This window comes from Lepus europaeus, chromosome 13 (genome assembly GCF_033115175.1).
Source record: "Lepus europaeus isolate LE1 chromosome 13, mLepTim1.pri, whole genome shotgun sequence".
Lineage (NCBI taxonomy): Eukaryota > Metazoa > Chordata > Mammalia > Lagomorpha > Leporidae > Lepus > Lepus europaeus.
In genome coordinates this window covers 14756493-14781897 of record NC_084839.1, presented here as the reverse complement: position 1 = coordinate 14781897, position 25405 = coordinate 14756493, and the positions used below count along the sequence as shown (strand labels likewise).

The window sequence follows — 25405 nt, the reverse complement described above, 5'->3', positions numbered from 1 at the left end:
GGCTCTCCCACCTCTCTTAGGTGCACCTGCCAATTGTCTCACCAACACTTAATGGTCTTTTTTTTTTTTCCTAAAAAAAGATTTATCATATTTATTTGAAAGAGTAGAGAAGTGGAGACAGAGAGAGATCTTTCATCTGCTGGTTTGCTCCTCAAATGGCTGCAATGGCAGGAGCTGATCTGAAGTCAGAAGCCAGGAGCTTCTAGGTCCTCCATGTGGGTGCAGAGGCCCAAGGACTTGAGTCATCCTCCATTGCTTTCCCAGGCACATAAACAGGGAGCTAGGTTGGATGTGGAGAAGCCAGGATTGGAATGAGTGCTAATATGGGATGCCGGTATTAAAGGTTGGGGTTTTAACCTGCTGTGCCACAGTGCAGGCCCCACCTAACACTCTTTTGAAAAGAAAGCATGCAATGAGACAAGCAGGACAACCTCTGAATATTGTTACATCTGAGACCTCATCTCCTTTATCTGCAAAACAATAAGCAGCATGGATTGAAGAAAGGAGTCTCTTTTTTTTTAGGAGGAATTTGAGGGTCAGGATACAGAGTGATTGGTCGAACATGAATTAAGAAGGGCTGCCTACCACTAGGGAGCTAGGGAAGGGCTTTGTGCTCCCTGGTGTGTCCTGCGAGGGTTGCTGCCCCGCTGTGGAAATGCATGGTAGACATCAGACATCACTATTTGGTTTCCAGTTGAACTGGAAACCAAATCCTCCTCCACACATCCTCCTCTCCATACCACGCTGTGCTGCAATCAAACTTGGCATATGAAATAAAACCTATTTCTGTCCTGGCTCCCTGAGAGTCAATGAGTAGGTCATCAATCATGATGGAAAAAATCACAACTTGTTCCAAGTTTGCAAATCATTTTCACTTTCCTTCTTTCCTTTGGGACTTCACCATTTGAGGTGACAAGACAGGGCTTACTACTTCCACCTTATAAATAAGAAAACTGAGATAAACTGAGATGTGGAGAGGCAGAGATATGGCATATGTCACAGTTGAATCTCACATCTGTCAGATCCCAAATCCTATGCTTTTGTAAAAAAAAAAAAAAAACTTTCCCTGTGACTACCTTTTCAACTCAACCTCAGCCAACTCTAATGGTTATTAATAAAAACAATCTTGCATGTCAAGTGTCAAATATATGTATGTATAACTATGTATATATGTATCTACATATATCTAAAATTCTCTGTGTAATTCTATGTAGAGCTTTTTTTCAGGACTCTGCTGGGTTTGCTCCCTGGTTTCTTTGGCTTTGATGTCATAGTGGCTAACACAATAAGAAGAGGTGTCAGCCCTTTAAGAAAGAGGACCCTGGGACAAGCACGCTTCCGCCTTCACATGGTTGTTTGCTCCTCCTCGGGGTTGGGTTCTCTCTGAAAACTGTGGCTGTTTCTCTGAAAATGCAGTTAAAATGGCAATCTTTCCATCTTAATATGTGATCTAGACTTGGCCATCAAAATGATTGTTGGAAACATGAAATTCTCATGGGGAGGAAATCAGGTACTTGATTGTTGTTGACAAAATGGGAAATCTTCCTTCCCAGCCTATCAGCAGCAGTGCTGTGGTGTGGATGACAAAGCATCTGCTGCAACTTCTGTGACCAGAGACTCAGAAATCCCCGAGTGTGGGGGGTGCCAGACATTCTTGACAGAAGGCTCCTTCTATCAGTTACATGGGGCTCCCAGTTTGCAGATGGCAACAGGAAAGGGGTGGGGACTGTTCTCATCTGCTCCGGCTGCCATCCCAAAGCGCTGCAGACTGGGTGGCTTCAACAACAGGAAGTTAACAGCTCTCTACTGGGGCATATTTTAGTCTTCTAAGGAGATGAAAAAGTGCCCCATTTCATGACTGTGTCATTAGTGTTTGTTGCAATATTCCTTTTTGAAACTAACCTCTCCCAGCTCATACCCAGCCACCTGAGGAGCTGCTGAGATACCCGAGGGCAGGAAGAATGGTCCTCTCATCACTTTGCTGTGCCTCCACCACACATGGCCTCAGGAGAAGGAGGACCACAGCTGGCATCACTCACGTCCGGCCAAGAAACACCTCCTGCTGCTTGCTCTGTGAGAGTCTCTGTGCTAGACACTGGGTCTTATGTTCATTAAAATAAGGTGATTGTGGTCTCCATGACAGAAGAGTGAAACCTGCACCCAACGGGGGAGGCCCAGGCCCAGGTTTGTTTTACAAAGCTCACTCCAGCAGCTGAGTGCATGGTGGGCTGGTGGGGTGGAGTCTGGAGGAGAGGCTGCCTTGGACATCCAGGACTGTGAGCCACTGTGGGGGTCAGCTGCTCCATCTGTCTTGTCATTGTTCTCTATAATGTAGGCCAAATTGCCTCATTTTCCTAAACCTCTGTTTTAAAATGTAGACCTAGTGAAGGAAAGCCTTTACATTTGGGGTGCAAGGGCTTCTGAAATTTGGGTTTTGTGTTGCAGAGGGGCCCCTCCCCTTATCCTGCTCCTTGCTCCAGCTTCATTGGATTTCAGAAGCCAGGGCGACTCCTCTGGAACCTGAACCAGGGCAGAGCAGCAACAGCAGACGCATCAGACTGACGCCACAGATAGGGGGCCAGGGCTTAGCTGGATTGTAAGATGTCTCACCTCCACACCAAGCACAGACAGAGCTACTGGCAAGTGCACAGTCACCAGGATAATGAATGTGTCTTGCTGAATATTTGCGTTTTTTAATAGCATTAAAGGAAGCTTTTTCACATCATCCCCTCTCATGGGCCTATTACATAAATCCACATCTTTCTCCAGCCAACTCCCTTCTAGCATACCAGAACTGACATTCCTTTTTTCTATGTATATAGCGTATTTCTTCTGTGATTCTCTATTGATTTCAATCCTTAGAAAACTCTGGAAAATGAAAAAGACTTTGCCTGCTTTCTGACTATTTGATCCAAGAGCATAGGTCAAAGTTGGATACTTTTTTTTTTTAAAAAAATAAGAATAGAGGCTGAAATAAGAAAGTGGCAAAGATATAAATGAAATTCAGAAAGTCATATATTACTTTCCTGAAACAAAGAAAACCTACTCGCGGGAAGGGGGATGGGAGGTGGCTTTGGTGCTTGTACATCAGTTGGCCCATAAAGCACTGATGCATGCCCAGTGTTTACATAAACTTCAGTTTGAGGTTGCAATTTTTCAGTGCTGAACACGTGCAGCTTCCTGCATTTCAGCTGTTTCTTCAAAGGCAAAGCCCTGTTCATTTTAAACAGAAGAATGTGGCACATAGAACTCTCTTAATCACAGTGCGGCAGCTTTCATGATCTTTCGTGATATGAAAATGACGGACAAATTTCATTTGTCTCTACTTTCTTTGTGGTTGAAAGTCAAGCTAGTTCTGTGCCATGGGCTAACTCCTTGGTAGTAAAATGGCAGAAAATGTGACTTGAGAAACTATGGAGGGTTGGAATAACAATATAGAAAATGCATCTGTCCCTCTTTTCTGTAGGAAAAAATTACATCAGTTGAGTAATAAATGCATTTCCTTGTAGTTCTACATAAAAGATCCCTACACACTAATAGTTACTCAGATCTTTGAAACGTCACAGTGATCTTGTGACATGCACACAAGCTGCTACATGAGGTTACTTCAAAGAGTTCATACATAAATCCTGCTAAAAGATGAGGTAATTTTGGTGCACACTCCTTTCATAAGGACTTTTCATAAGTGCATTTTCAAGATCTTTTTGAGGACTCATTGTATGCATGGATTTCAGAAGTCTGTGTACCTTTCTATACTTATTTAAGGCTGTAGCTTTACATACACCTGTGGGGTCCACAGCATTGGACTCTTAATCATAATCCTAGGCTTCTGACATTCATCCGTTATTCACCCAGGGACTGATCATTTATTTAGTTGGTTGGTTAGTGAGCTTTTAGTAATGCAACAAGCATCTGTAAAACCATAACCCCAAATAATAGCTATGACTTTGGCATAATCTAGGCATGTGGCAATACCTTTTCCCACCTTTGCTTCCTGTCTAGGAGACACAGCCATCAATCTGAATCCTGTGCTTGCCAGTGTTTTGCTCCCCTTTTGATATGCTTTAATAATTGCATTTGTTTGTAGTCCTATAAAGTATATTTTAATTTTATTTGTGCTTCATTTAGAATCTTTGGGACATACTGTTTGCATGTCATTACATGCATTACGTTACATTAGAGTTCAGCAATTTTGAAAATCTTAGTATGTGACCAGACCAGCTTATTTTCCACTTTCCATTTGACAGGGTTTTGGGTTGCTTTCCAGGTTTGCCATTGTGCACAGGGAAGCTATGAGCATTCTCATACATGCCCCTTCTTGTACATTTGCAAGAGTGGAATTGCTGGGTTTCACTCCATGGAAATTGCTCAAATTCAGAAAATACTGACAATGTTTAATATTTTGCATGATTCCCCCATATGTATTTATGTATTTGAATGAACAATGCTGCTCAAATTGACATTTACCAAAATTAAAAAGCAATATTTTCCTTGTTGTATTTTTTTCAAAAATATTTAAAGGAAAACAATGCTTTTCTTTCACAAGAACATTATATAAGTATATACAAAATGGGAATGTTTTAGATCATACAAGATCTACAATCAATACAACTCATAAACTGAGACAAGCAAAAACATTACCAATCAGGTAGAAATTACACCTTTAATGGGACATATCTATCTGATGTCCAGGGGAAGATTAGTTTCTAAACATTGGGGGCTGGTGTTGTGATACACCATTTAAGTCACTGCTTTTGAAACTGACATCCTATATCTCAGCTGTTCAACTTCTGATCCAGCTCCCTGCTAATGCATCGGGGAAAGCAGTTGAAGATGGTCCAAGTGTTTAGGGCCCTGCCACCTCTGTGGGAGACCTGGATAGAGTTCAGTTCTGGGCTCCTGGCTTTGATCTGACCTAGCCCTGGCTGTTGTGGCCATTTGGGGAGTGAACCAGTAGATGGAAGATTCTTTCTCTCTCTCACTCTCTCTCTCTCACTCTTGCTGTCTCTCTTTCCTTCTGACTTTGCCACTCTGCTGTTCAAATAAACAAAATAAATCTTAAAAAACACTATAATACGTTGAATTAGGAGCCCATGTTGTAGACATTGAGGCCCAGATGTTTACTAGACCCTGTTTCTAAAGGGTCTGCTGTGGGGTTCTTTTCTGCATACAGGAGAATCTTTCTTGGAGCAAAAGCCCTCCCATGGACTTTGTCTTTAATGTAAAGAGGGACATACACTTTCAGTCAACCAATCAATGTCATCCTTGGCGACCCATCAGGGCTCACCAGCAAACACTACTACCGGAGATTTTGAAGATTGTTTCACCAGATGCTGTCATCCTGTTCGGTGTTGTGATTTAACAATTACGTTTCTGGTTCAGCTATTGTTGACTTTATCTCTGGAACAACATGTGTACCTTTGCATTTTTAAAAAAGAGCCATTTTTCTTATCGAATGGAAAACCACCAGAACTGAAACAAACTGGTTTCCTCAGGTTATGGTTCCCCGTGAGGTGACATGCTCGCAGGCAGTGTCCTTACCTTCACGTAGAGCTGCTGAAATTCCTCGAGGTTCAGCCTCCCACTCGGACAGTCCTTGAGGAAGCCCTTGTACCACTGCTTGAGCTCATGCTCATTGAACTCCGTGCTCTTCACCAGGTCCTCCATGACCTCGGGGGCCAGTTTGCTATTCTGCTTCCCCATTCTGCCTGAAGGAAAGCAAATTGATGCAATTAGCTGTGGCTTTGATCATTTCAGACTTGATTAAGAGCCAACCTAGAGTTCTTGGTGGGAACTCTCTCCAGTGTGTCTGATCAAGTCTCCCCAAGCCTGCCTCTACCTATTTGCTCTCATAGGAAAGATCAGAGGGAAATAGACTCTTGTGTCAATGGGAAGGGCTGTAAAACTCACTCTCCTCATCCTCATGTCATTTCCCACATGACATTGACTCCAGAGTGGAAAGACAGTCATCTTTTTTATGCTAGGTCGAAGGAATCCATGTTTATTCTCCTTTTATGAATTACAATTCATTAGCATCTGCTGCCCAGGTGTCTAACTCTACATTTAGTTACATGAAATGGGATTACTGACAAGAATAATAAGAAGGCTTTATAATCAAATGATCAAGAAGTGCTTGGAAAATTGATCAGCAATTGTAGGGAGTCTCAATTAGTACAATAAAGTTACAACACTTATTTTAATGATAGCAGCTCATTTTTTTAAAAGTCATATTAATTCCATTTCCTCTCTCATCTTTGCACATTCCTACAGCATTCTATTCAGAGTTGATAATCTCTTCGTTTATTCTAGGGATTGGTTGGTCAAATTTGTGGTGATATAATTTCAGATTGCTATTATTATGGATAGTAAAGGAAAATGACATTACATTAAATTATGTGCCAAATTGTGTGGCCAACATCACAGTAGAATGTAGTGGAATAGGGCAGATTTGGAATCATTCCTTATCTTGGTTCCTGAGTTGGCCATTTATTATATACATCTGTGTTATTTAGAACAATATTAATAAACTCTGCTATCTTTAATTTCTTTGCTAATAAAGCAGAGATAATAATCTTTCAGATTTTTCTGGAAGGCTAATTAAGAAATAAGTAGGTAAACAAGGACCAAAAATACTCCGAAAGGAAAAAGGTGTTGCATTAGTGAAGGAAAAATAAGGATAATTATAAAAAAATTCCTTTTAATTCTTTTTGATGATAACAATAAAAGGCTTAAAGCATAATCAATTAACCAAAAATTGATCTAAAAAGTCAAGTTAAACTTGAAAATCTGAAAGACCACCAAAACAAACAAAGTATGAGATGATCTCTTTAAGCTGGTGAGAGCATTCTGAATCAGGTTTTGAGGAATTTACCCAAGTGGATCCAGGCTTCCCAGGAGTTTGAGACAAATTCTCTCCTAGGCCCTAGGCAGGTTTCCACTTGCAACAAGCCAGAAGGGATAATCTCATCACATACTTTATTGTCACTATTTTTTTTTTTTTACCTTCTCCTAAAACTGATTCCACACCCATTGGCAGCTACTTGCCCTGACATTGAACAATTCTTTCACTGTAATGAAAGCAAAGCACTCTGCTTTCAGGGATCATTTCCACGGCCACACCCTCCCAGTAACACACTATTTGCTCCTTGAGACCTTTAAGATGAGCATTTATCTTCCAAATGCTCATCTTTGAGAGAAAGGACCTGAGGATCTGTGACAGTGCCCTCATTATGGTGCATCTCTATCTATTTTTGTTCTTAATTTCAAGCTCCAACTCTGTTATTAGCAACTGTCTCTTAATTATAAGTTACTGTGGGATTCCACAGCTGGATATGGAGATCAAGTGGGTACTCAGGAGTCAAGTTTAATTAATCTGGGTAAGAAAACTGTAATTCATAGTTATCCTGAAAATCAGGAGGTGTATTGCCAATTCTTTCTTGCTTTGGCCTTTTTGGTAGAGAATGACAAACTTTGATTATTAAACTAGAATTTCACCTACCAGTATGGGGTATTGAAAATTAAGGTTGGAGAAGGTGCTATATAAAGCACTTCACAAACTATCTTTAACTCTAGGACAACTAAGCAATAGGGATTTGGGAAGCTCCCTGAGGCTCAATACTTTGGTAACTTGTACACGATTGCACAATGCAGTTCCATGAATACATGCAGTTCCAGAATTTGAACTTGGAGCTACAAGACAACAGAGCATGATCATAGATAAATAAGTGGAGAGAAAGCATTTTAAGATGAGGAATGAAAGGAGCAAAAGCAGGAAGGTCTGAAACAGCTGAGTGACTGCCAAGAAGGGATAAAAGTGGGATCCATCACTTGGCAGGCTGGCTGCCTTGTTTGGAAAACACGGTTAGATGAACCGAAACCGAAATCTCAGAAGTGACTTTATATTCATGATGGGGAGGTGGATTAAAGATTAAGAAAAAGCACATCCCCCCAAGTACTTTTACAAGTTCAACAACACATCAGTTCTGTTGGGCAAGAAAGCCTGGATTCTCCATGGATCATTTATGATGTCTCAAACCATTCTGGCTGAGTGGGAGGAGGGTGGTCTCGGACACAGAGTGTTTCCAGGGTCATGAATCACAAGTTTGGAGACTCTAATCCATGACTTCATGCCTTTTGGTTACATGTTGTAGTCAGTACCTTCCCCCAGGTGACTGGCGATGGGTGGATCACACAGAAAATCAAAGTGTAGCCTGGCTCAGGGTGGTGCTCCAGTTGCCCTCATCTGTTCTTGCCTGGATCAGCTCCATCCCTGGGCTCCCTGGCTCCAACACACCCTCCACATGTCTGCCTCAGTGGATTTCTGAAATATACACCTGGCTATCTGATTAACTCCCTAAAATCCACAAATTTTCTCCTGTGTCCTCAGCAGGCAACTCCATCTCCTTCACATGGCACAGGACCTGCCTATCAGTATCCTTATTTTCTGCCTGTCTTTTCACTCCACGTGCCAGCAATAATTAGCTGTTGCCGTTTTTAGGATTTGCATGCATCTGCACGATCATGGCATGTGCTGTTCTCTCTTCCTAGCACGACTCCCACTTTGTCTTCTCAGCAGACATCATCCCCTTGGTTAAGTAGTCTCAGCTCCCTTCCCACCTCCTCTGAGAAACCCTCGTGGTGGACTTGGACACCATTTGTTCTTGATATCGCCCATCCCTGGGTAAGCTTTGATGTTCATGATTTATTTCTCTACTGGACTGTAGGTTTCTTGTCTGTTATCAACCTTTGTTTCCCTGGTAATTTATCCTAAGTGCCAACAAATATTTTTTGAGGCTATGAATAAATGAGGGGGACTGAGGCATTTGGTATATTTCTTCCCAGGAAAATCCATCTCACATTCTGTATGAGAGGGGAGTCCATGCAGTCATAAGTATAACTGAGTCAACAGGTGGGAGACATGTATCATTTAACTCTGGGAGGCAGCCAGCGCCCCCTGGAGATTGCTCACCTGTCTTCATCACTAAATTTTGAACCCCTTGAAGGCAGGCCTGCGTCCCTTTATCTCAGTGTCCTCAGTAACTGGCATGAAAGTGTTGCCTAGTAATGTGTGATAAATGAAAGGAAGTGTGGGCGGACTACTGCTCCCATTTTATGCCTGCTGTTGCAGGCTGCAATGATACCAGTCAAGTAGTGTCTTTCATTGGGAGGGGCAGGGTGACGGAAAGGGCAAAAGTGACAGTAAATCTTACAACATCTCCAGTAAAGAGACACCAAGACATAACCTGAGAAGTATTCACATCACTTCTGCCTTCAACGTACTCTGTGATCTTGGGCAAATCCTTTCCTCCTCCTCACTCAGTTTCCCATGTAAAAAATGAGCAAGTTGGAGCAGAGGATCTTTAAGGCCCTTCCAACTTCACTATTCACTGATTTGCAACATGGATTTTACAGCCATGAAAACATGAGTCAGACTTCAGATGGGCTGGCCTCAGCACATGCTGACTCTGCAGATTCCTTACCTGAGAATCCTCCACCTGCACTTGAGTGCTGTTACCCAGGAAGGGAGGGGAATGTAGACTTTTAAGCTGAGGTTACAGGCTGTAACATCGAAGCCAGCTCAGCCCCAAACTCTAAGACTTTCTCATTGCTTGAGTTGCAGTAGTGAGAAGCTCAGGGCTGGGCACAAAATAGTACTGACATACAGTGGGCAAAACGACTCCATTTGGACTGAGCCCTGGGAGAGGAGAGCCAGTACTGTGACTTAATTGCAAATGACACTTGGAAAATATGTCATTTTTGTATAGAAAATACTTTTGTGCAAAGGAATTTACCCATATAGCACTGCTATAAAAAAGAGATAGTTATTATTCCCATTTTACTGATGGGAACTTTGAGGGACAGAATGATTAATTTACCCCAGCTCAACCAGCTAGTAATGGCTTAGTAAGGGATGAGGGTATTTCTTTCCTCTTTTGCTTTCCTAATGCAAGTTTTATCTTCTCTTGCAACCATCTCCAAGCTGGCCGTCTTGCCTTGAGTTTTCGTTTGCCTCTCATCCTTGTCTTACCCTGTATTTATAACAGGTTCCAGGGAAGAAGAGGTCATCTGCCCTCTGGAAACAACCAGGAGAACTCCCTGGAAGAAGCAGAGACAACGAGGGACCAAGAAGCACACATGGGCGCTGCCGCTGTGGCACAGCGGGTTAAAGCCCTGGCCTGAAGCGCCAGCATCCCATGTGGGCACCGGTTTGAGTCCCGGCTGCTTCTCTTCCAGTCCAGCTCTCTGCTATGGCCTGGGAAAGCAGTAGGAGATGGCCCAAGTCCTTGGGCCCCTGCACCCACATGGGAGACCTGGAAGAAGCCCCTGGCTCCTGGCTTTGGATTGGGTACAGCCCTGCCGTTGCGGCCATCTGGAGAGTAAACCAGAGGATGGAAGACCTCTCTCTCTGTCTCTACCTCTTCCTGTAACTCTTTCAAATAAATAAAATAAATCTTAAAAAAAAAAGCACACATGAACATCTTTTCTCCACAAACTCTGGGTATTAGAGAGGATCAGGTGTGTGTGTGTGTGTGTGTGTTTGTGTGTGTGTGAGTGTGTGTGTGTGTTAATCTAATTTCCCAGGACATCCCAGAGCCTGTTGATTCTAAGGAGGCACCAGGACTTCACTCCCAGCTCCTCGCAGGTCATTTAGCAATCAGCCTGGCTGAATCTTAGTGAGATTCAACAGTCTGATTGGCTGAGAACAGTCTGGACACATGGGCAGGTACACAGCAGAATAAACACATTAGTGGGGAAACAGGACCCAGAGCAAGCCCACTGTGGGCTCAGGCTGGAGATCTATGAAATTCATGCAATGCTAGTGTGGAAGCAAAGTGCCAAATTATCTGTATTAGACTTCTCCTTGGGGTCTAGGCCCCCCACGTGTACATTGAAATATGAGAAGATGCTGTCCTTGCTCAGGTTTAGACCTTGCCTAAAAGCCCCCGTTCTAACTATTCTATCTAAACCTCGCCCCTCCTGCAAGACTGTTCCGATCCTGTCTTCCTCATGATACCTCCCTACCTGCTGTCATTACTCCTTGTCTGGATGTCTTGGTTTTGTGTCATTGATGAAACATGGCACAATTAAACTAACACCCAGGCAGAAACACTCTGGACAACTCTGTTGGGCAGACATTTAAAAGCATCTTCCCTGGGAAAGGTCCTAGGCTAGGCATGGGGGATATAAAGAGAGGACACAGTTCCAAGGGTGAAGGGCTCAGGCCTGGATGCAGGAGACATTCACAGCTCTTCAAATGTGAGGCCTGATGAAATGAATGCGCACGGTAGACAGCAATGGAGAACAGTGGATGGGCAGAGATAAAGTCCCATCAGGTCAGACACCTTCGCTTGTTCAAGTCCCCAGGTGAAAACTCTTACTTAATGTTGCACAAACTTGCCTGAAAACAAGAATTGCCCTTGATTGCCTTGTTCAAATACAGCGCCATGGGGCTCTCCCTTGCAGGGAAAACCGAACAGCTAACACGTGATTCAGCTGAGCATGATCTGCAGTCAGTTTGGGAAATGCCACCGTAAAGCCAGAATCTCCATCAGAGAGGATGGGCTGAGGAGGAAGCCCCCATAGCAGCACAGGTGTGAGCTATCTGCTCTTAGGTCCCTTTCTCCCCTCACCTGAAGCCCTGACAAGGTTCACGGCCCCTAGAACCTTTTGCTTGATGGATGGTATTGGGATTTTAAAAATCACAGAGCTAGGAAAGATTTGCCTCTGGGCTCTTCTGTATCAAGTTCTTTGGTTTTAGGTTGGAGAATTTGAGGCTCAGGAAGGCGAGAAAATCCCCCAAGATCACAAAAGCAGCTGATGGCAGAACTGGGATGAGAGGCTGAGTCTGTTGACATGGCTGAGGTCCCTGCCCCCAACCCCAGTGTGCTGTTCCCACGTCAGGCATTCAAAGCCTGTAAGCCACTAGCATGTTTATCTCTGGGCAAGGATGTTGAAACAATCCCCTCACCACCCCCTTGGATCCTATAAACAAATTACATTACATTGCTAGTTTCTAGAGACCATTAGAACAGCCCTGGAAACCATGCCCCTAGGTTGCCCAGCAGATTGTGTGGGGTTTTCTTTCCTAAGCAAGTCAAGTAGCTGACACTTAGGAGCTTTGTGCTCCTCCTGCAGCATCTCTGAGGGGGACAGTGAGAGGGCAGATCACAGACTGGCATTTCTTGCTGTGTCTGGGAACCAGAGAAGCTGCAGGAAAAATAAGTCCTTTCACACCGTGTTCTCTGATGACATTACCTGAAAAACCCGAACCTCATGGGACTGCAGTTGAGGTTCTGGGCCACGAGGATGAAACAGGAGGTGTGTGTGTGTGGGGGGGGGGGCACAGACTACATCCTTGGGGACTCAAGATAAAGCAAAAGTACTTCTTTGATCTATTATAAATGAGGAAAAATATTTTGATGGCAGTGGCACTGTCAGGACACGTGACAAGAGTTCTGTTGAAGAAAAGAGAATAAATACACAAAGGTGAAAGCAGAAGCTGGCCTTGGGGATCAATGATCTTATCCGAATTCTTTGCTTCCTAGACGAGGCCTAAGGAGGTGATGCCAGGGGACAAAGTCAGTTAGTAACAGAGCATAGCAGTGCTCTGGCAATAAGACCAGTGGGTTGCTGCTGGGTCCAGGGCTTTGATCCTTGGGCACTGAGATGGGCTGACCATCACAGATCTTGCAGAAATAGAAAAAAGCCAGTCTAGTATCCAGGTTGCAATTAGTGGCCCTTTTCCTTAGGCCTGGTCCAGGGGCTTCCAGAAAGGTTGAACCAGTTCTCTACGGGTCAGGGGCTGAGAGCCTTGGTGGATGGCACCTCTCTGACTCCAGGTTGAGAGCTGACAGTAGAGCTCACAAGGCCGTCCCAAGCTAAAACCCACCTGGGAGTTTGAGAGCCAGGAGCTCAGGGACTCTGAACTAGAAAGGGATACAATGAGCTGATCAACTTCAGGGGACCAGTCTCAGTTGCCTTCCTCTTCCTCTCCTAGACACAAAGAACCTTTCCTGCGCTCCTGGGAAGTGTGATGTAGACCAGAGCAATAGCTGGTACATGGCTGCTGGTCTGTGACTTCAGAAAACCTCCTATTCTGACTCAGTTTCCTTTGAACCCCATCTGGTTGGTTCTCTTTTCTTTCTTTCAAGTCTCAGCGCTTCTTTGATTTTTTCACTCGGACTTAGTTTGGTGGGGAGGAGAAGTGTGTGTTGGAGTCAGACCTGGGATCAAGTGATGCTCCTTCCAAGTACAAGGTGTGTGACTTTGACAAGCTACATAGGCCCTAGAGCCTTGGTTTTCTCATTTGCCAAGTGAAAATGATGGCTACTTCCTTACAGAGTTGTCATGAGGATAAATGAGAGAACGTGTTGATTTTCTTCCAGTGTGCCCCCTCAAGGCGGGTGCTCAACAGCAGTAGCTATTATTATCCTTGGCATCGAACCCAGCAAACTGGGCTTCTCGGGAGGGTAGAGAGATGGACATTCCAAGATCCAGCTCCACCCCATCTAGGAGTCATTCTAAGCTGAGTAGCCAACACCAGGCCTGTATGTGTAAACAGAAATACCCCGAGTACAAAACATGGCCCTGTTGACTCTCCTCTCTTTAAAAATTCTTCTTATCCTACTTGAAAGAACAAAGTCATCTGAGGACCCACAGTCGCAGCTAAACATCACTTCTGAGTGAAGTTTCCATCCAATTCCTTGCTCACCCACTGAACAGAAGTGTGAGCTGATTAATAGCGGCTAACCTTTCATCTGGGAGTGTTTCAAGCAGCCACCCACTTTTCTGCATCGTAGTTTTACTTCCCTGTGCATCCAGTCTCTGAGAATTGGTTTCTATGAAAGGAAATGGGCCATCTTTGGCAGAGTCAGAACCTCACTAGGTTCTATGAGATAACAGAGGAAATGCTTTCATTAATAATCACAGCCTTCTGTCCAACAGATTGTGTTCTAGGTTGTGCTGCCAAGTCCCTGTGGGGAGGGACCATGGCCCTTATCTCAGAGCAGCAGGGAGCTGCTGAGGGAGAGAGCAGGCCAGGAGTGTCCCACATTACTTGCACATCCCTTGTCATGGGGCTAGGCCTTGACCATCAAGGATGAACCCTTCTATTTGGTCCCAGCATGAGGGCTTGGGTATCTGTTGGGTGACTGGTATGTCCAGTGTCTGCCAATAGTGTCCTTGTCGCAACACCCATTTCCGACCCTTAGGCCAGTGCTCTTTCCCCTTTGAGAGCTGTCTGTACTCACCATGTTCCTAAATTGTTGTCCCTACAGTAATTCTAAAAGGATAGTTTTATTTATGGGGATGGGTCTTAAAAATAGATAACTTTGAAATTCTCCTAACATGGTGGCTTTTTGGAAGCAAATTGTTCTACTTGAAGGAAACTTGGTGCTGAAAACAGATCATTTATTCAACAAACTTTTATTCAGTGTTGTCATATGGTTTTCAAATCTATTTGTCAGGCAGTTTTTCTCTGAATATAAGGTAATATATTCAGTCACCTGCTAGATATTCCACCATTGTATCCCTCAGTTGCATGAAACTCAACATACTATCCAAACTAGAACTGCTCTTCCTTTTTACCCTCAACCCCGCTTTGTCCTTTCCTCCCCTCTTGGTAAATGTCCTGCCATTTGCCCAAGGTCCCATTTAGAGTCCAAGTGTTATCTTGGACATCTCTCTCTCCTTCATGTTCCTGTATCTAATCAGTTATCAAACTAAGTAATTGGTGGATTCTACTTCCTCCCAACTCCATCTACTTCTATTTATAGCCACTACCCTAGTTCAGGCCACTGTCTGCTCTCCCTGTGATTATTACAGTAACCTCCTAACTTGCTTCCTCGAGTGCTCGCTTCGGCAGCACATATACTAACTTGTTTCCTCGTAGGAAGTCTTGCTTACCTGAAATATTGCACACACAGTGGCTGGAACAACACCATTGTCCTTCTTAAATCCTTCAGTGGCCTCCTGTTAACTCCACTCTGGCTCTGAACTCCAACCCTGAGCATAATTTTCTAGACCTGTCCATCTCCATCCTTCCCTTCTCTTCCATTCCCTTCTATTCACCTCTAACCCCTCTGAAGTCTCCTCTCTCCCCATGTTCCCACTCTATGCTAACTCCCTATGTCATTCCCAACCTCTGATGTGTTTCTTTTTGCTGTTCTTAGCTCAGAGGACAATCTCGATTAGCTCCATGTGGTCTTTGAATGAATGCTCACATCCCAAGATATAGAAGGATACTTTATCTTCAGTTACTTCATTGTCTGGCCTCCTCTTTTCTCTGTTTTGTACTACTATCGTCACTGTGTCGTCTGCTACAGAAATATGTATAATATGTGTCTTCCATCTCACCAGCATGGGGGAAAAATAACTGTCTGGTTCACCTCAGCACCTAGTTCAGAGCCCACCACTGAACAGAGAGTCAGGAAATGTTGACTCAGTAAATTACTATGTAATCCCGCCTGGCTATTAACAGAGCTTATTGGTAAATGTTAAGCGATAGTCTGTGAAATAAAGATCAACGATGGCTGTGGGAAATGTCATCAGGGAGAGACAAGCCGATGGGTAAAAGAGAGAGCAAGCACAGACACTTTTGGCCAGGAGCCAGCAGGAAAGCTTCTTTCAGAGCTGATTGGGTGAAGCATGTTCTACAAAGCGGTCCCTCAAAATTATCTCAAGGAATTAACCACACAAATCTGCAGAGACTTACAATTAAAGACAAAGTTGATTATTTCTGCATTATTTAAAAAACTAAAGAAACCTCTTTAAAAACAAGGTAAATGTGCATTGTATGAATTGGCTGAATAAATCTCGATAGAGCTATAACAATAGAAATTATGAAGTTGTTAAAATAGTAAGGTCGGAAGCTGGTGTTTAGCCTAGTGGCTAAGGTGCCAGCATCCTACATCTAAGCACCTGGGTTTGAGTCCCATCTCTGACTCCTAACTCCAGTTTCCTGCTAACACATTCTCTGAGAGAAACAGTGATGGGTTCAGCAAATGGATTCCTGCCAACCACCTGGGAGACCTGGGTTGTGTTCATGGTTCCTGGCTTTGGCCCAGCCCAGCCCTAGCCATTGCGTCTATTTCAGGGAGTGAATAAGTGTGTAATATATTGCCAGTGATGGCAATGTGCCGTGCAGTGAGTAATATAACTGACATAAGGGCATGCTAGATGCACTAAAAAGAAAGAAAAAAGAGAGAAGACATTGTAATAGACTGCTAAGTTTAAAAAGTGGGATACTGACGTCATAAATAAGAGTGTCAATCATTAAATCAACAATGGGAGTCACTGTGCACCTGCTCCCCATGTAGGACCTCTGTCCTTAATGTTGTACTGTGCGAATTAACAGTAAAACTACTACCCAAACAGTACTCTATAATTTGTGTGTCTTTGATGGTGCAGTCTGTTGAAATCTTTACTTAGTATATGCTAAGCTGATTTTCTGTATATAAAGATAATTGAAAATGAATCGTGATGAAGAATGGAATGGGAGAGGGAGCGGGAGATGAGATGGTTGCGGGTAGGAGGGAGGTTATGGGGGGGGGGAAGCCACTATAATTCAAAAGTTGTACTTTGGAAATTTATATTTATTAAATAAAAGTTAAAAACAAAACAAAACAAAAAAGTGGGCAACAAAACAGTATGTGTGCTATCACTTTGCTTTATGATGCATTCACTTGCTCAGTCTTTTAGGAACTGAAAGTTTGGGCTGTTTATGATTTATACCAAATAATTTTTTGGATGATATTTATTTATTTATTTGAAAGAAAAAGAGAGAGAGAGAGAACTTCCATCTGCTAGTTCACTCTGCAAGTGGCCACAATAGCTAGGGTTGGGCCAGGTCAGAGCCAGGAACTTCATCCGGGTCTCCCATATGGGTGCAAGATCCCAAGGACTTGGCCATCTTCTGCTGCTTTCCTAGGAGCATTAGCAGGGAGCTGGATCAAAAGTGGAATAGCCAGGACTCAAACCAGTGTCCATAGGGCTGGAGGCTTAACCTTCTATACCACAGCACTGGCGCCTTATACCAAAATCTTAACAGTGATGATAACTCCTGGCAGCATAATAGTAATGTTTATTCTCTCTTCAATATGTTTCTAAAGTTTTTATAATGGGTACATGTAACATTGAGTGTAAAAATAAACATTAAAATAAATTCCATTTCAACAAAGAAATTATAAACAAACTTCTTTCATTCAAAAAAATGATCACTTTCAGGAATATGAGAAAGCAGACTTGCGATATCTTCAACTAGAGATACTCCTTTTTCAAATAACCTACAATAATACTTCAAGATTCATTTTTTGGGCCAAAGACTTTTAATTCTGAGACCCAGCACATTTAGCTCTGGGTGAAGTGATGGACATTGAGAAGGCTTAGGAGAACCCTGAACCAACATCGAACACCCTTGAGAAGTAATGGGGAGGTACAGGGATGGAATTCAGAATCCCTGATCAGAGTCCCTGGCTCTCAGAATCTACCAGGTCAGGACATTTTCACTGTGGCTTGATTTTGTCATCTGTGAGGTCCATGGTAACAATTATGCCACAGTCAATGTGCTGTCATGAGATTTAAATAGGATGCAAGGTAGGGAAGAGCTTTGTCAATGCAAAATCACAATGATAATTATGATGGTTGAAATACAAATGTAAAAGATTTTAAAATTCAAAGACAAAAAGTTGATGACTTCATAGATCATCACTTCTGGGTGCCCAAAAATGGATCCAAAGTTTTGCAATAAAATCCAGAAAAGAATCTGCCCGAAGGACTAAAGAAAGTTCCAAGAAGGCTTTGGGACCAGTTAGTTCCCTGAGTCACCCTCCTCTGCCTTCATTCAAGGAAGTAAGAAATGGTGAAGGCAAAGCCCAACATTCTGGGGCCACTACCTTGCACTGTTGACTGATGTACCCAGGACAATTTTTCCGGGGCCCTCCCAAAGGACTCTGTGTGTTTTCTGTGCTTCAGTAGGTTCAAGGGGCCACATCTAAAGCACCAGAGCTAGGTTTCAGTCCCAACTCTGTCAGTGTTTTCCATGTGTCCCGTGGAGCCTTTGCAGAAGTCTATGTCCTCCTGAAGCTTCAGTTTTCTCACCTATACAAGTTCTATGAACATTTCTTCCTTCCCTAATTGGCCAAGTCATTGTAAGGAAGAGATCATAGAGGCAGTATGTGAATTGTAAGATTGCTTCTATCTCTTGATCAAGTGCACTTTGCATGACATATCAGGAATGAAAACAAGACCCAGATGTATGGAAAGAGGCAGGCTTTGTTAGGCAAGGATGAAGAGAAGGCGTAGAATGAAGGAGAGAGACAGCCATGGAAGGGAGAAAGAAAAAGAAGCTGGAGGAAGAGAAGGAGAAGCACACCCCAGGGCCTCTCCTCGGAGTTTTGGGTGATGGATGGAAAGGGCGTATTTACCAAAGGTTGCAGGAGGAGTGTTGACCCTCTCCAGTGAGGATCCTGTCTTTGATGTGCTTCCAGCTCTGAATTAGGCTCACCCTGTCCTTGCTGGGCCTTTGTGAAGTATCCAGCAAAGCTGGAACAAAGCACTTTATTGTGGGGCATGAAAAATATCTTAGCTGAAAGGGACAATGCCAAGGCTAGGAGGGCTAAAATTAGACCTTCCGGTTATGTTTGACTTGGCATTCATGTGCACAGGCTGCTAATGTGGCATCCTCCACCTGCCTCTCTCCCAGCCGTGGCCTTCTGAGAGCACAGGTAACATGTGCTGAAGGAGAAGAAGTGCTGCTTCCTCTGGCACCCTGTGGGGATGACAAATGCTTCTGGGCTGGTGTCACTGCCACTTAGAGCAGAGGGTTGAGTAATCCTTAGTTTGGAGAGATATGTTTCCACATCAGCTAATTTGTGGATAAAATCATACTGCTTCTTCCAATTACTATGCCACCTTACCATGTTGCAACCCAAAAGAAGCCTCAAGACAATCATATATTTGAACCTTCTCTTTACCTTTATCTAAGAATTTACAGCTTCACTGATGTAACCATTGGAAAACCCAAAGAACCAGTTATCAGTGTCTTATATCACACTGCTGAGCAGTGTCATCCTCAGGAAAGGGCTGGGCCCTGGTGACAGACTGAGGAGCCGAGATCTCCATTGACAATTTCCACTAGCTGGTGCCTTTGGGAAAGTTCTGGAGACTTGCTAATCTCATTATTCAGTATTAAATTTTATACATTAATACCTCTAACAACTAAAAATATTAAACCAAATAGTAGATCTACATGACTGCTATTTAGTGGAAATGAACATCGTTCGTATTCACAAGTACTTACTATGTGTTTATGGATTACCTACCCTCATCATTCTGATTTTATGAAGTAGACACCACTAAGTTTTATTTCACAGTTGAGGTAAATAGGGCTTAGAGAGTTTAAGATACTTGTCCAAAGCCACAGAGCAAGAATATGGTGGAGTTGGGATTTCAGCCCTACTGGGCTCTGTTATAATAGCAATTGTAAGCTATTCTGCCTGATTAAAGGAGATGAGAAACAAGAAAGTCAGTCCTAGAACAAAACCCATGATTTCAAGATTCACCACTCTCCCTTCCTTGCCTCAATCTCGCCCTTATCTATATACTTTTCTCTGAAGTGAAGAACTTCAGGGTATACCAAGGCTTGGACAATTACCTCACAATGTCTGCTTCTAGCCCTCAAGAAGATGGAAAGCGATTTGGATGCTAAATGAGAGGAGAAATTGAAAGAACAGGGAATGTTTAGCCTGGAGAAGCAAAGACTGCAGAGCGGAAATTTGAGCTCTCCTCACAGCATTGCAGAATATCGTGGCACAAAAATAGACATATAGATCGGCATAGCAGAGTGGAGAGTCTAGAAATAGATCCAGCTATACACAATCACTTAATATATGATCAAGGAAGCTTTTCAGAACAAGTGGGAAGGGAAATGTAATTTTGTGAGTGATGTCATCACTCCTTGATAGCAATTTGATGAAAAAAGTAACAGAACCACACCATATATGATGTTTTAAAAAGTCGTTAACAACCATTTGGGATAAGGACGTATATAAAACAAGTTACAATATTAAATATCAATACGAAAATTAAGTCAAATAAACTATAGAAACTGAAATTGATAGGCAGAATATTAATAGTTATGTGTATACACTTATGGACCTGTGAAGCAATTACGAATTGTTAAGGAAACCATCAGAAACAGAAGAGAAGCATAAGAGTTTGAATAGAGAATTCACACCAGAGTAAACACAAATAGTAAACAAGTAGAGAGAAACATGTTCAAGCTAAGTTTAAGCTAAACATGTTTAAGTCAGGATAGACCTCCAGACATAAAAGCAGGAGCAATAAAATATAAGATCAATAGGTATGACTACGTAAAGATGCAAGGTTTAGGGAGTCCAAGAAACCCAGAAAAATGTTCTAAAACATGGAAAAATAACTACAACATAAATTTCTATTAATATGAAAGGAGGTTAAAAATAAAAGGAGAGATTTTGTGAAGGATATGAACAGAACATGAACCAAAGATGAAATATCAATGACCAAGTTCACTCTTTTAAATAATCAAATCCAGTCAAATTGTATGTTGCTACAGCTCCTACAAAATACTGGAAATCAAGCAGTACTAAATATCCACACTTGTGATTCTAGAGGGAAGCATCTTAAAGAAATAGCTCCAGAGGAAAAAGTTATATGTAGGATATATTTACTGCAACTTTTCATTTAATAATAATAAAAACTCTACAGCCATAACCATTCTCCATTAGGAAAATGGGTAGTCAATGATGGTACATTAACTGAATATAAAATCAAGAGTGCAATGTTGAAACATAGCAAATTACTTATGATATACTAAATGGAAAATGCAGAGACAAAAGATTTAAATACACTCTATAATTACGACTATTTATTGCCAAAAAAAAAAAAAAAAAGAGAAGACAGTTCCCTTACTTCCCCCTTACAAATTAATAAAAATCATGGACTATGTGCACAAGTCATGCCATAAATCAAGATATGGACATGGAGATGAAGGGGAGATTTGTTATTGCCTGTGCAAGCCAAAGGCTGATGAGAGAGATGAACCATATGCAAAAAAGATCTTTTTAAGTTCTCATATTTTAATATATATTAATATGGAGACCTATGGGAAATTAGGCTTGAAATTTTCAGAATAAAAATTCAACAAATTTGAGAGTAGGAGAAATAAAATAAATAATAAAATAAAACATATCTATATTTGGACACATGGTGATGAACCTGAAGAACATCTGGGTTGAGGAAAATGATCTTAAACGTAGGAGAAAGAAAATTCTGACTGTCTCAAAGGAGAAGCATTTAATCTAAAGCCAGCTTTCCTAGCAGCCGTAATTGATGCATTTAGTCAACAGAACAACTTAAAAACGCTAAGGGAAAAGAATAAACTTAGAATTATATCTCCAGCTAAGGTTTATTCAAAAGAAGAGATAAAAACATTTGTAGACAAACAAAAATTAGAGAAAATAATTCATAGGGGGCTGGTACTGTAGCATAGCAGGTAAAGCTGTGGCCTGAAGTGCCAGCATCTCATGTGGGCACCAGTTCGAGTCCTGGCTGTTCCACTTTCTATCCAGCTCCCTGATAATGTGCCTGCGAAAGTGGCAGAAGATAACTCAAGTCCTTGCACCCATGTGGGAGACCTGGAAGAAGCTCCTGGCTCCTGGCTTTGGATCGGTGCCGCTCTGGCCATTGTGGTCATCTGGGGAGTGAACCAGCGGATGGAAGACCTCTCTCTCTTTCTCTCTGTCTCTCGGCCTCTGGGTCTCTGTAACTCTGTCTTTCAAACAATAAATAAATAAATCTTTTTAAAAAAAGAAGCAATAGTGACACAGATAAACAACAGCGCTGATAAACTGATAAACAAAAGTCATAAAGGTTTGGAGATTAAAAAACAAGGAAAGGGCCAGTTCTGTGGTATAGTGGGCTAAACCACTGCCGGCAGTGCTGGCATCCTATGTGGGTTTGTGTCCTGGCTGCTCCTCTTTTGATCCAGCTCTCTGTTTATGGCACAGGAAAGCATTGGAAGATGGCCCCAGTGCTTGGGCCCCTGCATTGGCATGGGAAACTCAGAGGAGGCTCCTGCCTCCTGGCTTTGGATCAGCCCAGCTCAGGGCATTGCAGCCATTTGGGGAGTGAACCAGCAGATGGAAGATCTCTCTCTCTGTCTCTGCAACTCTGCCTCTCAAATAAATAAATAAATAATCTTAAAAACTAAAAAATAAAAACAAGGCACAACAAGCATACTAGACAACAATGATATGGAGAATGGGTGGGGACATTTTGGAATTAAAAGAGTCAAAATTCTTCATTTGTAAAAGAAGCAGATAAAGATATTGCTTAACCTTAAAATGTGTTAAAATACATAATTAAAAGGAAACAAAATCACCATGAGAATAGAAGTAAAATTTATAATTTTGAGGTATATAGATGAAAGGAAATGAAATAAATCTAAAAATGAAGCAGGAAAGACAGTCTAGTAAATAAAAAACATAAAATGAGGAGGTAGATATGAGGTTACTTCAAAAAATTATGGAAAACAGAATTAAAGGGTAAGTTTATTTCAATGCAAAACAATTTTGAAATTTCTGCATAAGTTTTTTATAATGTACATTTCCTTGAACTTTTTCAAGAGTCTTTGTATAATTCTGACGATATTGGTTATTGCAATAAAATCCAGCTATATGTTATTTAAATGAATCATCTAGTGAAAAGAAAAAGCTAATTTAACATTGAAAAGAGAAGCAAAACACCTAAGATTTATCAAATAGAATCCAGCAATGTATTCAAAATATAACCACCAAGTAGGGATTATTCCTAGAATACAAAGATTATACAAATTAGAAAATCTTACTGGCATTGAAGGAAACCTTTTCAATTGCTAAGGAATCATTAATGATTATAATTTAAGTCTAGAAGAAATCTCCTTAACTTAGTAAAGCATTTATATCAATAAACTATAGAAAACTGACATTAAAGAGTGAGACCCTACAGACATTAAGAACAAAACATTAAGATACTTGGGAATAAATTTGTGCCAGAACTTTGTGGAGAAAACTATAGAATGTCATTGAAAAAGAAAATTGAATAAGTTGGAAACCAACTTAAAGTCTTCTTAAAGCATTAATACTCTTCTCATTATGTAAACATTTAATTCAATTGCTGTAAGTTTGTGAAACTTGATGAAATTTATTCTAAAGTTCAACTGGAAAAGCACTGAGTCAGGAATACTTAAGGCCAGTTTGAAGAAAAGCAAGGAAAGAGTTCTGCTCCACCCAATAGCTCAGCCTCTTCTAAAGCTACACTACTTGAAAAAATAAATCAATGTACTAGAAGAGAGCGTTAATAATTTTGGAACTTCATATGTGATATAATTTTGGAACCATTATATGTGATAGTGGATGCCTAACTCAATGCTATGGAAGGAAAAGTATAGTCATACCACATCTCTATCATAAAAATGCATTTCAGGTGATTAAAATGCAAATTAAATACAATGAACACAAATAATGGTAAAATATTGATACAACTGATTACCTCAAAATTGAAAACTTTATTTTTAAGAAAAAGGCAACCATGGGCAAAATTAAATATGAGGATATTTCAGAAAGTTCATGAAATGTACATATTATGAAAAACTGCATAGATTTCAAAATTATTTGTAACAAAATAAACTTACGTTTTAATTCTGTTTTCCATGAACTTTTTGAAGTATCCTGATAAGTAACAATCAAGGAAAGATATCTAAAATTTGTATAACCAAGTATTTATATTCAGACTATATTTCAAATCATAGATAAGAAAAAGACAATCTATTGAAAAATAAAGTCTATGAACAAATAATTTACTGAGAAGACAACTTAAATGACCAATAAAAAGTAAGGAAGTGGAAATTATGAAGGACCATTTTGTATGATTGGTTTAGAAAGAAAAAACCTTTTCAATATGCTGATACCAAAGTAGTAGAGAAACATGGATGAACTCTTTAATATATTGCTGGTAGAAATGCAGTTTGTTGGGGTTGCTGTGGTGTAGTGGGTAAAGCTGCTGCCTGCAATGCTGGCATCCCACATGGGCACTGGTTTGAGTCCCAGCTGTTCCACTTCCAGTCCAGGTCTCTGCTAATGTGCCTGGGAAAATCAACAGAAAATGGCCCACCTGCTTGGACCCCTGCACCCATGGGGAGACATGGAGAAGCTCCTGGCTTCGGCCTGGCCCAACCCTAGCTATTGCGGTCATTTTGGGAGTGAAACAGCAGATGGAAAATCTCTCTCTCTCTGTCTCTCCTTCTCTCTCTCTGTAACCATGTCTTTCAAATAAATAAAAACAAATCTTAAAAAAGAAAACCCACAATTTGTTAAATCTTTGAAGAACAATTTGGTAGTATCCAACAAAGCAGAAATTCTACGTGTATATACAACATCATCCAGCAATTCCATTTGAACATAAACACACAAGGAACGTGTGAAAAATGTACACTGTGACTTTGTAATGGAAACAAAAAAGATAACTTAAATGTCCATCAAATGGGAATAATTAAGTTGAGGGATAATCACATAATGAAATGCTATATAGAAATGAAAATGAATGAATATTATATGAACAAAAAGAATAATCTAAACATATTGTTTGAGAGAAGCAAATTGGAGAATGATACTTGCAGTATGATGTCACCCCCCTAAATACTAACAACAAGGGTTGGCACTTGGTCTAGTGTTTAAGATGCCTCTGGAGCGTCTGGATTTGATACCCAGTTTGCTCCTGATTCCAGTTTCTTGCTAATGCAGACCCTAAGAAGCCGCAAAGAGGGCCCAGGTAATCAGGTTCTTGCCACACACACATGGGAGACCTGGACTGAGTTTCAAGCTGCTGATTTTGACCGTGGCATAGCCCTGCCTGTTGTGGACATTTGGGGACAGAACCAATGCATGGGAGCTTTCTCTGCCTCTCTAATTGAAAAGAAGTACAAACAGCAGTCAAAATGATACTTCAAAACATACACCTTTTGTCAAAAAGAAAAAAAATAAAAGAAAAAACCAGTCAGTATTCATGAAGAAAATGCTGACCAAAATTCGACAGAGTGATTGTTTCTCAGGAAGAAGGGAGACACATAGGATTGAGAAGAGAAGTGAAATGGTTTCAAAATATGGAAAGGCACTGCTATTCCTAGTCTGTGGAGAATACTTCAATGGGCATTTATCATTACTCTGACTTTTCTGTGTGGTTGAAATTTTTCATAATAAAAATAATGTATTTTCTTTTAAAGCATTTTGTAATTCAGATTCTCTCTATTCCAGACTCAGATTTTACAGTGAAGACTGACTAATCAAATGGCCTTCTATGATTCTGAATAAAGTTTTCCTCTAGCTATCATTAC

The 25405-nt window shown here is 41.4% G+C and overlaps 1 protein-coding gene across 2 annotated transcripts in view; it reads right to left on the bottom strand.

Moving 5' to 3' along the window:
• Window positions 1–5703, bottom strand: part of VSNL1 (visinin like 1) — a 64626-nt gene extending 58923 nt beyond the window's left edge. For both annotated transcript variants that reach the window (XM_062210137.1, XM_062210138.1), the window contains exon 1: window positions 5542–5703. In XM_062210137.1, the coding sequence (XP_062066121.1) occupies window positions 5542–5703 (162 nt within the window). The remainder of the gene's footprint in view (window positions 1–5541) is intronic.
• Between the last annotated feature and the right edge of the window lie 19702 nt (window positions 5704–25405).